Consider the following 14,030-nt stretch of genomic DNA (forward strand, 5'->3'; position numbering starts at 1 on the left):
CCCACCCCAAATTCAACAGCCTTGGGCCACCAAATGTCCCAGGATCCAAGCAAACAACACGGGACCTTAAGAGGTCATTGAGAAGTGGGACAGGAATGCTGAGTGGTTTAGAAACCTGGGGACAGCGCCCAGGGAAAACTTCCAAGAGCAATTCACACAAAGCGTCTTCCCCACCACCTGGAGGATCTGGGAATACCCTCGGGTGGCCCCCTGCAGTCTGTTCGCATCCTTCCACACCCTGCCACCAGCCCTGAGCGTTCAAGAAGCATCTCCACACACTTCAGACTCAGGGGAGATGCCCCCTTCCTCCTGGAAGCCCCCTCATGACCTTCACCTATGGCTACACTGAAACTCTCAGAACATGTCCTCTCCCTTCCCCACTGGGCCCAATGGTGAGTAAGGCTGGTCTCTGCCCTCGAGGCGTCCCTCCCTTACAGCCCTGACAGACTGTACTGTAATTATTTGTTTCCACGCTCGTCTCCCTCCCCAGACTGCGAGCTCATTAAGGACCGAGTAAGCGCCGCCTCCGCTTTCCCCGCCGCTGAGGCTCGGAGCGCGCCTTGCGCACAGCCAGTCCCAGGCGAGATTCGCTGAATGAGGCTGGGAAGGCGACTCGCAGGTCTCCAAGTCAAAGCAGATGACGTCCTGCTCAGGGACACTGAAGCCAAAGCCCTCCCCCAGCACCAAGGACGCTGCCGTCCTGGCACCAAAGAAACATTCAGGGAATGTGCCTCTCTTCCTCGTCCTAGCACCAGGACTTCCCAATGCCCCACATCTTGCTGGGGGCATGGATGCATACCCTTAAAGAGCAGAGCAACCCATAGAGGAAAAGATGAGACAAGAGCGAGCCACTCCGTGTGCAACTCCCCTTCCGTTTGGAGGATCCCAAGGTGCTGCCCTGCCAGCAGCGGCAGGTAGACCCTCTGTCCGCAGGCTCCCCGGCTGGGAGTGCGCAGGTGGGGCACACTGGACTGGGAGCTTCAGGGTCAGAGCCGGTGGTGGAGGAAGAGCCAGCAAGCAACCCCCAGACCTGCGGTCACCTGCAGGCCAGCCAGGCACCCCACAACTGGGCTGCCAGCTTTCTCTTCTCCCTCAAAGACTAAGAAAAACTTAGGTTACCGGATTTCTTACGCAAACGACAGGAGACAAGGCCCCAGAGGGTGTGTCCACCGCAGGTGGCAGCAGCCTCTACCCTGCACGGCCACCCTCAGGTAGAGGCCCCCTGCAGCCCCCAGCGACTCCCCCAGGAGCGCCTGGCCAGGCCCAAGTAGGGCTCAAGGGAGATGAAGGGGTGCCTCTCTTCCTGAGCATCCCGCCTTCGATCCACAAGGGAGCTGTGAAGAAGTGATGGGGACGGGGTTAGTGACAACTCCTGAGACCCCTGATGTGGTCTTTCAACCAGTCGGTCCCCACAATGCCTTCTCCAGAATGAGAGGCCCAAGGCAAAGAGTAGACAACACGGCTAGATGCAAACACAGGCAAGGCTCACGAAGGCTGCTGGTCAAGACTGGGGGTGGGAGAGGCCACTTCCCCCTAGCGAGCTTCAGAGACAGCCTTTGGGGGGGGAGTCAGGCCTCATTCCTGTCCTTATTCCTTCCCCATAGCAGGTAATTAAAACACAGCCCATGCCTTCAAGGGGAGGCAAGGAGCTTCAGGGTGTGTTAGAGCCTAGGAAAGCACCAGCACCCTCCACACCCCTCCCCGCTTACCTTGGGGGTGGGGTGGGGACAGGGATCCCAGTCCAAAATATTCTTCTGACAGCAGCCAACAGAAACAACTATTTCCCCAACCCAGATACAGGTTTCAGTGAGGGTTCAGAGACCACACAGGGCAGTTCCATATTCAACAGAACTTTTCATAGTAATGGAAACGTTCTCTATCTGCACTGTCCCATACACAAGGCACTGGCCACATCTGGATACTGAGCAACTGAAAGGTAGCTGGTGCAACTGAGGTACTGAATTTGGTTTTATTTCATTTTAATTAATTTAAACTTAAACAGCCACACAGGGCTAATGGCTACCATACTGGACAGCTCAGATAGAAAACATTTCTTAAATTTGGGGAGGCCGTGAATACTACTGAGAATCTGCTGAAGACCATGGGCCCTCTCCCCTGAGAAAACACACCCCTGCACCTTCACCTATCATTTGGCAGAAATTTTCAGAAAATTCACAGATTCTATTCCAACATAGGTCTGAGATTAGGTCTAGGTCTAAGATCATCTAGAACTTGACCAAAAACTTTTATGGCCTAAGAGAGACGTTTCTTCTGCAATGTAATTGTCTAAGTAATATGAAAACAGACCTGATGTTATACTTTACAGTCTCAGCAGAAGACACCAAGCGTGGAAGCCCCCACCTGATAGAGGATGTCCTCCTAATGTCCCTACCAGTCAACACCCAGCCTCTCCCCAGACATGTGCAGGCACAGGAGACACACTCCCTCTCAGGGCTGGCTCTTCATTTTTGGAACAGCTGTAAATGCTAGACAATTATTTTTTTCTTTTAAAGTAAGCTTTACACCCAAAGTGGGGCTTGAACTCACAATCCCGAGATCAAGAGTCGCATGCTCACCGACTGAGCCAGCCAGGCACCCCTAGACGATTCTTTTTTCTAACATAGGTTCAATCTCCCTGCTTATAACTTCCACCCACTACTAAAAGTTCTGCACACTTCTCTACACATAGAAACTGACTCCCTCTTTCACATAAGACTCATCTTAGCATTCTTCACTTCCAAGTTGAACAGCCCTGTTTCCTTCAATTATCCTGCATGTGACCATTCTGACAGATCTCGAGATAGGCTGTCAACAACCCTTTTAAGAGTTTCAGCTCTTCCTACTTGCTAGGAAACCAGGGTTCCTTACTTGTGCATTAGTTTTTCTTTTTTTAAACAAGTACAAGACTCTGGATTTACTGATTAAATTCCATCAAGTTTGGCTGGGGCCCACTACTCCAGACCACCCCAATCTCCTTAGCCCCTTGTTCTATCATTCAGCTTAATACTTGCACCACCACCATCACCACCCCACCCCACCCACAGATCTGACACACCTACTCCCTACCTACAACTTAGGAAGACGGTACACATGCCTTCCCCTCCATAAGTCTCCAAACCCTCCCATAAGACCCAAGGTTCTACAAACACATACCCCTCCTCTTCACAACCACCACCAATTACTACTCTCATGGGCTCCAAGATCCTGAGTCAGGCTACTTTACCAGCAGACATCTTCTGGGAGCCCTTTCCTGACTACTCTCAAAACACACACACAAGTTCCACAAGTTCTTAAGAGGTTTTATCGATAACTCACTAGACTAGAAGCTAATGGGCTCCAGAAGAACAAGAATAAACCTGAAGCAAATCTCAAGAGGTTATGTCTCCCTGACCTGCAGGGTAAAGAAATGGGTTGGGGTGGGGCCGCCTGAGTAGCTCAACTGGTGAAGCGTCTGACTCTTGGTTTCTACTCGGGTTGTGATCTCAGGGTTGTGAGATCGAGCCCCGTGTCCGTGGGGCTCCACGCTCAGCTCGGAGTCTGCCGAAGCTTCTTTCCTTCTCCCTCTGTCCCTCCCCCAACCCTGTGTATGTGCATGCACATGCATGCTCTCTAAAATAAATAAATAAATCTTAAAAAAAGAAAGAAAAGAAAAGAAATGGATTGGGTCATCTTCCTTATTCTTGTTGGCAACTGGAGTTCTCTACCTGTTCATCCAGACTTACTTCTGTCCCCTTCTCCAAGCTCCACCCCCTTTTCTCAGTCACACAAGTGCTGTAGATCAGCTCTTCACACTCTCATGGACATACAAATCACCTGGGAATCTGGTTGAAGTACAGATTCTGATTCAGTACGTCCTAGGTAGGGCCCAAGATTCTGCAGTTCTAACAAGCTCCCAGGTAATGCCGATGCTGCTGGTCCGCGGATAGGCAAGAAGGATGCATGGTCATGAACCATTCAGATACTCTGAGACTCACGGCTAGCAAGCAACCTGCACTAGAAGAGCCCAGGTCGGCACTCATCACCTCAGTCTCTCATCTGCATCAGAGAATTTCCACCCTAGCTACACATTAGATATACCTGGGGTGCCCCAGCCCAATTGGGTTCACCACAGACCAATTAAATCAGAATCCCTGGGAGTGGAACCCAGGGGATCGCAATGTGGAATCCCTGATCCACACGGTTGATAAAAAGATTGAACCAGGCAGTTATACCAGTGGCCTCTCTTCAGGATGACTTTAAATAAAAAGCTGGCCCTCTGATCTGTCCAAGAAGCTGCAGGAGATGCCATCATTTATTTGCAGAAATCCAGATCTATTCATTTGGCTGGGCTGCTTTATAAAGAGTTACAAGGACCACCCCCCTCACCAGAGCTCACCACTTGCCTTTCTAGTCTCACAAACTACCTTTTTAACAACCTCCTCTAAAGAGATGGAAAACTGATGTCAAGCTTATGTGCTTAAAATTTCCAAAATCTCTCTGAAAAATTGGGACTTTTTGCCTGTCTCCGGTCTTTTAGCCCTCTTTCAACCACCATAACTGCATAAAGATTGTCACTCTGCGAGCATGGGTGACGGGGTTCCATACCATAGCGAGCGAAGGGCTCACGCTCAGGTGTAGGCAGCTGACGGGCCCTCCTTTCCTAAGCACACGCGCTGGGGTCTTCCCCAAGTTCACACCTCCCAACAGCACAGGGCCCCAGGGGCTGTTCTCTGTCCCCCGTTATGCGCCCAAAGTTGTAAGCCTACTCTTCCTTCTCATTCTTGCCCTGGGAATACATAAAAGACATTTATTGTCTTGAGTATTTTCCACCAGCCTCAGCACATTCTGGCCGCTGGACTTCCTGACACTCCTCTTCAGGGGTCAGGCCACTCCTGAATCTGCCTTCAGCGACACGCAGTCCCTTTCCACATACGGAGCGTGGCCTTCCACCATCTGCGCTCACTGAACAGCAGCTCATGTAGCCACACAGATGGCTCAGTTCTCCCTGAGTCCCACCACCTTCCTCCTTGGGGCACCATTCAGGGCTGTACTGTCAGCATTTCCTTTTAGAGAGCAATCCTATCCCTCCTGCTAACTTCCCTTTTAGAGTCTGTGGCCATGGGGTTAAAAACTGTTTGCTTTTGAAAAACAATTTCTAAATTCTGTGGCAAATGCCTGTTCTTGCCCAGCCTTCACTCTGGCTTCCCAAACGCTAAGATGGGGTTCCTTCCTCTATGAAGGATCTGATCACCTCTCTTTTACCAATTCTCCCTTCGCTGGTGCAAACCGGCGCCAGCCTGAAAGCACCCCGCCTCACAACCTCTGTCTTCAGAAACACAGAACTACCGACAGGCGAAGCAAGAATTCATAGGTATTCTGATACTGTGGAGGGATCCCCAATTCTGAGGTATCTTGTCTCAAAACTGGCAGAGAGAGCCACTGAATCCACTTGGCTGAGGGCTAGACAGTGTTCTCACACTATATATATATATATATTCCCATTTCTCTTCATTTTTCACCCACAATGTTCTCAGTCAAGCTTCCCACCTTACACGTATGTTTCTCTAAGCAGGGTTTGTTTGTTTTTTTCCATTAAGACTTATTCTCCTACCCTGCCTATCAGGTGTTTACTGCCTTCACCCACGAGCAACTTCTCAGTCAGGACCAAGACCTCAGCAGTGCCTGACCCCTGGGTGTCTAGCCTCCTCCCCTAGCAGGGAGGCTGCAAATTCCTCCCTCCTTTTGCCTGGCTCCATGGTTCTTCTGTGAGCAAGCTACAAGATGTCTTGAGATAAACATTTAATTTGTATTATATATCTCTACAATTACAACTCAGAGACTAATACGCAATTGTTTATGCATGAAGATACCACGCTATCTCCGTGTCTTTCACCCACTGCCATCACTCAGAGATGGGGTTCACTCCCAGGCATCTTCTCTAGGTGTTCTAGGACTGTTGTGTCACTGTCTATTGATTACCTACTATGTGCCAGACATTATGCATATTTTAATCTCCATTAATCCTCACAACAACCCCGCAGAGAAGGGTCACTCCATCTGACAAATGAGAAATGGATGCTCCATCTGACAAATGAGAAACTGGGTGGCTCAGTCAGTTAAGTGTCGACTCTTGATCTCAACTCAGATCTTGATCTCAGAGTTTTGAGTTCAAGCCCTGCATTGGGCTCCATGCTAGGCATGGAGCCTACTTAAAAAAAAAAAAAAAAAGGAGAAAACGAGAGAAAGAGAAACCAATGCTCAAGACAGTAAGCAGTACAGTACTTGCTTTGGGGTCTGAGGCCTACTTTGTCTCCACACCCACCAAACCCTACTTTTCTAATTAGGCATCTTCGTTATGCTACAAGTCACCACTCAGGTAAAAAGAATGTGAAGACTAACAGCTTCAGACATCAACCTAGGATCTAAATCCTTCCTGCCATTAGGAAGGAAGACCACAGTCCAGGAATGAACCACGTCAAGGTGGATGGCCTCACTTTCAGTCCCAGAGAGGCAGTCACCTGGCGCTGGTGGGAGGGCCCGTCCCTGCGAGCTATTGCTAGTCTTAAAACGCTGAACTTCTTCTCTGAGTGAAGGGGCTCCATGGCACCTCCCCCTACACACACACACACACACACACACACAGCAAAAAAGAGTGAGGAGCAGGGAAGAAAGATGGGAAACCCAAGATAACATTCCCCCCTTACAGAATGATACAAGGCAGCTGTCAGCAGACAGCTCAAAGGAGGCAGGGGGAGGTGGAGATGGGTAGAAGGAAAAGGTGCCTAGAAAAAGAAATGCCAGGGAGGGATACAAGGAGGTGGAATGGTTCTCAAGAGACTCCTGGATGCTGCGTCTTGCCCCACCTGAAGAATCAGGGCCCAACTCCAGAGTTCTATTCCTGAGCCCAAACCAAAAACCACCCTCAGATGCCAGTAACATGTCTCCCCCTTTCCCAACCTCCCCAATCCCAGGACACATTCCCTCTGCTACAAGGCTGCTCAGATCTAATGTGTAAGGTCCCAGCAGTGGCCCTGGGGCTGGTAAATGCTGGGCTGGCTCTCGGGCTCCATCACTCAAGCAGAGCCTCTCAGGGCATTTCTCAGCTCCGTGACGGCACGAGAGATGTGTTCATTAAATGCAGCGTGGCCTGGACAGTGGTTCCCATGCTTTCAGCTTTCACAAACCGATAAAAAAAGAAAGTCGTAGATCTAGAGCTAGTAGTTACCATCTTGTATTTTACCAAGTAAAGACTTAAAAAAAATAGATCTACTTTCTCCCAGCACCTTCATTTGGTAAAAGAAAGCACCTTTTGAACATCAAATAGAAAGGACCTATCCTTAAAACAGGTCAAAAAAAGTTAGCTCACTCCATTGTCCCCTTTCCATTGTTTCTCTAGAAACTGGGAGAACTCTGTTGTAGGCCAGCTTTGGTCTACACGCCAGTATGCAGACCTTCTGTCCTGGGACACCTCGGGCCACCAGCCATAGACCCTGGGGGCCTAGAGGGACAGCTGGCCATGGCGACGTCCCCAGGGACACAGATCTCTCAGCAGGGCTGTCTCTAAGCCTCAGCCAAGCCAGATCCCTGTATCTTACCCATGATCACCAAGCAACCCAGGCCGGCAGCTTATGCCCAAGGATGACAGGACCCTGGCCTCACTCTCTGCCCCTTTCACTCAGGTATGCTACACTGGTGCCGCTCTAAGAAAAGCTCAAACACGGCTCACCAGGGCCGCTGGTTCCAGGAACATTCAGCTCAGAAAGATCAACCCCCCTACTCCTCGGTTTTGATCACGGGAGAAGTGGAGTGAAACATAAGGGGTGGGAGGCAGTGGGGGGGGAGGGGCTGGTGAACATCTGAAGGAAGCAAGCAATGGAACCAAGCTTTAAAAGTAGACTGAGCAGGTCTTCCTTACACCAAAACACCAATCTCATGCCCAGGAGTGAAGCCTACCCCTGCTCTTCTCCCCACTTTCAGAAATGACCCACAGGGCCCTGGGCCAGCAGGATGCCAACTCCCCACAACACCAGCAACATACAGGGGCTGGACACTGTCTCCCAGGCAGGGGTGGGGAGCTGCCTGCTTTAACCAGAGACCCGGGAAATAGAGCACAGTCTGTGGTCCTGGGCCATGACATGCCGCTTCCACAGGGAGTGGACAAGAGAAGGTGAAAAGGAGCAAAAAACATCCCACCAACACCCACTTCCCTGCCCCCAACACTTGGAGCTTTCTTCCCAGCCACGGGACCACAGCCCCACCAAGCTCACGGCACAGCTGGGCGCTCAGCGGTCAGAGAAATCCTGAGCGCCAGCCGCCAGCCCATGGAAGCCACAGGTGCCCTAGCCCTCAGAAGCACAGCGGCTCCCAGCCCAGCTGGAAAGGGCTTCAAAGGCCATCAAGCACAACCCCTCCATTTCCCCGGGGAGAAGACAGGCCCGGAGAGGGGGCCCGAGGCGTCTGAGCCCTTGGACAAATCAGTGGCAGAGCGGAGGAGCCCCGCAGACCGCGCAGGCCGCCGGCTCTGTCCAGCGCCAGTTCCGCTGCCTGCAGCGACCTCAGCTGCTACACGCTCCTCCCGAGCTGCTCAGCTTTGCTCGTCCCTACTTCTGCCAACTCTCCGCTATCCAGGCTGCCACCAACCTCGTGCTGGCAGCCCGCCACCAGAATAGAAGGGAAAGATAGCCAGTGCAGGGTCACTACCTCTCCACTTCCCCCTTTCATCTCATCCCCGCTCCTCCTTTCCTGCCTCCATCCCCCTATTCCAAATAAAGGGAGTACTCTTTCCTGGGCTTGACAGTGTCTCGAAAGCACATCATTCATTCATTCATCCATTCAGCTAGTCTCTGAGTGCCAACTACATGTCAAGGAACTGAGCCAGGTCCTGAGAATACAAGAGATAAAGAAAAGCCTTTGACCTCCAGAAGTACCTCAGTCCAGTAGGCGAACCCAAATCGTGGGTTGTCATCAAACTCCCAGTTCCAACTGGCACTCCTGCTGTCTTTCTGAGAAGAATGATGGTGCCCAAGGAAAGGCTTAGGAAAAGACACATCCCATTCCATCAGGGCAGCATAAAACCACCCTGTCACCCCAAATCTTTCCAAATCCCTCAATCTCCACCCCTTACTTGACACCATCACTCCCCCACGTCACCCAAGCATTGGTGTGACCTGGAAGTACATCTGAGGCTTCACACAGGACAAAAAACTTCTAGAAATAAGGCTGGATGCATCAAATGCAAACATCGGAGATGAGAGTGCTAGCCAGAGAACCCTGCTACCCGGTTTCTCTCTTACCAACTGTCAGCTCGGCAAAGGAGAGCAAGCCGGCTCCGACCCATGGCCCCATTCAAAGTTAGACTGAAAGGATGAGAATGGAAGAACGGGCCCAACAGCATCTGACAAGACCCTGAGAGTACATCAGCTTCGTGGAAAGGGCAGGGCGGCCAAGCAAGGGCCAGCTTACCTCCTTGAGAAACCCCACTTTCTTCTTCAGCACCTCACACTTTCGCAGCTTGCAGATCTGGTGCGTGCGGCGGTTGGTGCAGCTGGTGCAGGCCCCACAGTTTTCCAGCCGCCGACAGGGCTCACAGGTACCACACCGTTTTCGTTTCTTTCGCCCATCTCCACCCCCTCGAAGTTGGGGTTCGCTCCCAGCCATGGGGAGCCCAGGCCCCTGGAAACCCCCTACCATCACCTGGCCCTGAGGGAAGTCATAAAGGCCTGGCAGGTCCGGCTGGACTGCCAGGGGCACCTGAAACTGGCTCATGATGCTGCCAGAGGTAGGGGCATAGGTGCCGGAGGAGAGCCACGGTCCAGCTTCCCGCCTGCCTGTCAAGGCCCCCACCAGGTCCTTCTTTCCTAAAACAGTCGAGAGTGCACAAGGGTGAAGGCAAGTAGCTCCAGTCTCCAGGATAGGCGCCTCTTCACCTCCTCTGCAGCAGTCTGATAGGGCTCAGTTGGGGGCCACTCTCCCATCTGCTGGGGCCCAGGATCTGGGACAAGACACCAGCAGCGGTCCCCAGAGAAAGGATCATCTTGGCTGGGTGGGTTCTTCACCCTCACCCACCCTGGACCCAGGCATGAGGTGAGCAGGTGGGTCTGTGGTGGGGGCTGGGCAGGGTGAGGAGTTTCTCCTGGTACTTGTCCTCCGGGGGCAGGATGATGGAGGAGGCAGCGCTGCCTAAAACAGAGACAGAAAGGGGAAGCGCATCACTCGAGGCTCAGGGACAACTTTCACATGTTACCTCTTCCTGCTTCTGGAAAAAGAGAAAATGGGGGAAGAGAAAGGGCTTGCTCAAACAAAGTCCTGCCCAGAACCTCTGGCAGGGGCGCACCAGCACCCGCTCCCCGCCTGCGGGAGGAGGCCTAGCGCCCGATGGGGGTGCTAAGGGAACCTGCCCGACGAATTTAAAGGGGTGATCAAGGTGAGATTTCTAAGAAAGTTGTCCTCTGCCCCACCCCCACGGGCTTGGGAGAGTTTCACCAAAATTCCCACACACACCCCTCACTGGAGGTCGCTGGGCCCTCCCCGAGGGAGCAGAGCTTTCAAAATAAAGTTTGCTGAGAGCTTCACTCGGCGGGGCTGCCCGAGCGCCCCCGGCACGGAAGCGGCCTGGACGGGGGCGCGCCCGGGGTAGCCCGCGCCGGCCGCCCTGCCGCGCCCCCCCCTCCCGCCCGCCGGCCAGACGGGGGAGGGCGGCCCGCTCCGCCGAGGGGGCGCGGGGAGGGGGGGCGCGCTCCAGCTCGGGCCGGGCCGCGCGCGCGCCGCCGTTCGGGCTCCTTTGTTCTGGGGCCTCGGCCGCTCGGCTCTGGCGGCTCCGCAGCCCCCGCCCCGCCCCGCCGCCCCCGCCCGGCTCCGCTACACTGTGACCCGTAGCACCCCCGCCCCGTCCCCCGCAACAAAGTAGCAGCCCCCCCGGCTGGCCCCCGGGCCGTCTCCTCCTCCCCCCTCCCCGGGCCGGGCCCCCCCCCAACGCCTCCCCGCCGCCCCTCCCCCACCCCGGAGCCGGAAAGGCACCGACTGCACCGACCTGCCCGCCGCCTCCGGGGCGGAGCGCACAAAGGGGCAAAGTTTCCCGGCCCGCGCTGCCGCCGCCACCACCGTCGCGGCCGCCGCCGCCGCCTGGGGCGCCCGCCTCACGGAGCGCCTGGCCGGGCCGAGCTCGGCGCGCGGAGCCCCCCGCCCGGGCCGAGGAGGGGACGGCGCAGGAGGAAGGAAGAGGCAGCGGCGGCCGCGGCGGCAGCAGCAGCAGCAATGAAGGCGTCCGCGGGACTCCCCGCCCCCCGCGCGCCGCGGCACGTGCTCGCCCGGGGACTCCCCCGCCCGGGAGGGCGCGCACGTGCGGCCCCGCCGAGCCCCGCCGGCCCCGCCGGCCTCGCCGGCCCCGCCGCCTCCTTCGCCCGGCCCGGGGCTGCTTGAATGGGGGGGGTGGTTGTTCCCGCGGAGGGGGAGGGGACGGAGCGGACAGCCCGCGAGCGGGTGGCGGCAGGGCCCGGCTCGGCCGCCGCGCCTTTGCACCTGCAGCACCTCCCCGCCCCCGCGTCGGCCCTCCCAGGACCCGGCTGCCCCCTTCGGGCTAGCGGCCCCCGCCCTCCGGCGCTTCTGCAGCCCGGGCGGGCGAGGCGGGCCGCGCGGGGTGGGGCACGCGGACCTCCCAGCCTAGGCCCTTGGCCGAGCCGGCCCCGGTGTCCCCACTTCCTGCCGCTCCCTACGGGCCCGAGCGGTCTGGGACGGCCCCGGACCCCCGGGAGCCCTGAGCTCTGGGCCTGACTGACCCCCCTCTCCCGGCTGCCGCTCGCTCATTCCGAGGCAGGACAATGGGGGACATCGCGCGTTTGCGTACCGAGTCAGCCTGGCCGGCAAGGAGGGGGTACCCGGGGACAGAGGCTGCGGGCCGGCTGCGGGGCACCCTCGCAGGGGTCACGGCCGAGCGCCGTACTCAGGCGGACCCCAGCGCCCTGCCATCGCGAGCCTCCCCCGCGCCGCGCTCGGCTCTTTCGCGTCGAAAACAAAGACTAATCCGATACCCCCGCCCTGCCTCCCGGAGGAGGGGGAACGGGCGCGTCGCGGAGGGTAACGGAGGAGGACAGCGTTCAGGAGGGGCTCAGAGAACCTCCGACGGGGCCGTGGCGCAACCAAGCCCCATTAGCGGGTGCACACACTTTGAAAAGTCACCCTGGGCTATTTTCCAGACAGAGGACAAGGAGCAAGGCACAAGAATATTTCCAAGTTGCCCAACTGCCCGTTCTCTCTGCTGCTTTTTTTTTCCCTCACCTGTTGTGCAGGCCAAATTGAAATTCCAGGTTAGATTAATTCAGCTCCACCCATCTGGCCTGACTGCCAGGCTGGTGTCCGCAGCTGCCTTCCACCTACCTGGGTTGCTGGGGAGAAGGGTGGGTCTCTAACACACACACGTACACACACACACACACACACACACATACACACGCTCGCGCGCGGGCAAGTCCTGGCAGAAACAACCTTGGGGCGGACTGGCCTGACCAGTTTGGGCGGTGCTCAGGGAGCCAGGTACCTGGCAGGCATCCCCGCCCGGCTGAAGCTAACAACTCAGCCAGAACTGGAAAAAGAGCATTCGGCCGGCTATTTAGAAGAAACAAAAAAAGTAACTGATCTCAAGTAGCGCTGTCCAGAAAGCCCTAGGCGGCAGGAGAAGCCGGGGTTCTGCCTGGAACTTCCCTCCTCGCAGGCCTTTTTTTGACAGCGTGCGCCAGTGGTCAGGTTGTCAGCTGTGGGTGGGTGGGGAACATGGCTGCAATACTTACTTCCTACCTTGGTGTGTGAGAGGACTAAAGAGTTTCTGTTCAGGGAAGTAAGTCTAGAACTGAGAGGAGATACTTAGTGTAATTTTCAACCAAATATGAGAACAGGTTGTGGACTTGAAATTGTTGTCAATGTAATAAATGTTTAATGTTTTAAATAATTTTATTTTAATAAAAATTATATAAAAGAAAATGTAAAACATACAGAGAATTCGAAGACAAACATCACCCAAATAGAACCACATTTAGCCATGTGTATATTTCCTTCTAGCCTTTTCTATTTGTAGATTAGTTCCTTTTTTTTTTAATAACATGGTTGTACGCACTCTGATTACACAATTTGCTTGCCTTCTTTTCACTTACCATTATGCCATAAGCATTTCCCTATTTGTTACACAATCTCCAGATAGCGTGACAATGGGGCGAAGCAGGTGGCTTAGGGACAGCAAATTCTGGGTTCCAGACCCGGCTGTGTCATTTGCGAGCAGAGTGACCTTGGACAAGGCACTCACCATCTCTGAGAGAATCCAAGTACTTGGCCCACAGCTCTCTGGACCGCGCTACTTGAAATCAGTTACTTCTTTTTTTCTTCATAGGGCTTAATAAATGAGAATAGTTACTGTCTCATCCGTAGAACAACCTTGTGAACTAGGTACTATCATGAAAGTCATTTTACAGATAAAGAAACAGATTAAGTAACTAGCCCAAGGTCACTCAGCTAGTAAATGGTAGGTTCAGAATTTGAGCCTGGCATCTTTCCTCCCGTATTCTGAGCAATTTCCTGTGCCAAAGTACTCTCCACCAGCTATCTATGAGGGGGCTGTTTCACAAAACCCCCTGGCTTAGCTAGCTAGGTGGATGCTGGTGCCATTCACCAAGACAGAGTGCGGGAGGAGAGATACCTGGAGGCATCCGTGTGGAGCTGAGGGATGGGGCCTGGGCTGGCAACACACACATGTGGGCCCCATTGCTGAGCACCGTGTAAGTGAGGCCTCAGGTGTGGAGGGGCTCACGGGTAGTGGACACGGAGCGTGAGAGGAGAAGGCAGCCAGGACAGAGCCCCAGGGAACGCCAGCTCCTGACGAACAGCGGCTGACAAGGGGCCAGCCAGAGAGACTGAGAAGGAGCCACCCGAGAGGTGGGGGAGAAACTGGGCCCAGCCCGACACCTGCCTGTGCTTTCCCAGCAGCTTCTCCCTCTGGAACCCTGCACTTGGACAGTCTCATTTGCTCATTCCCTGTGCCTAGGGAAACCCCTTCGCCCCTCACCACC

General features: G+C 54.7%; 1 protein-coding gene across 1 annotated transcript in view; it reads right to left on the reverse strand.

The window, feature by feature from the left end:
• Positions 1-11,127, reverse strand: part of TET3 (tet methylcytosine dioxygenase 3) — a 98,881-nt gene extending 87,754 nt beyond the window's left edge. Inside the window, exons 1-2 of the mRNA XM_088026452.1 lie at positions 11,009-11,127; positions 9,442-10,158 (exon numbers count right to left, since the gene is read on the reverse strand). Of these exons, the coding sequence (XP_087882578.1) occupies positions 9,442-9,744 (303 nt within the window). The 5' untranslated portion in view covers positions 9,745-10,158; positions 11,009-11,127. The remainder of the gene's footprint in view (positions 1-9,441; positions 10,159-11,008) is intronic.
• Positions 11,128-14,030: the final 2,903 nt, after the last annotated feature.

Source organism: Eumetopias jubatus, unplaced genomic scaffold (genome assembly GCF_037043125.1).
Source record: "Eumetopias jubatus isolate StellerSeaLion01/CBP00866 unplaced genomic scaffold, mEumJub1_p1.0 scaffold_9, whole genome shotgun sequence".
NCBI classification, from domain to species: Eukaryota; Metazoa; Chordata; class Mammalia; order Carnivora; family Otariidae; genus Eumetopias; species Eumetopias jubatus.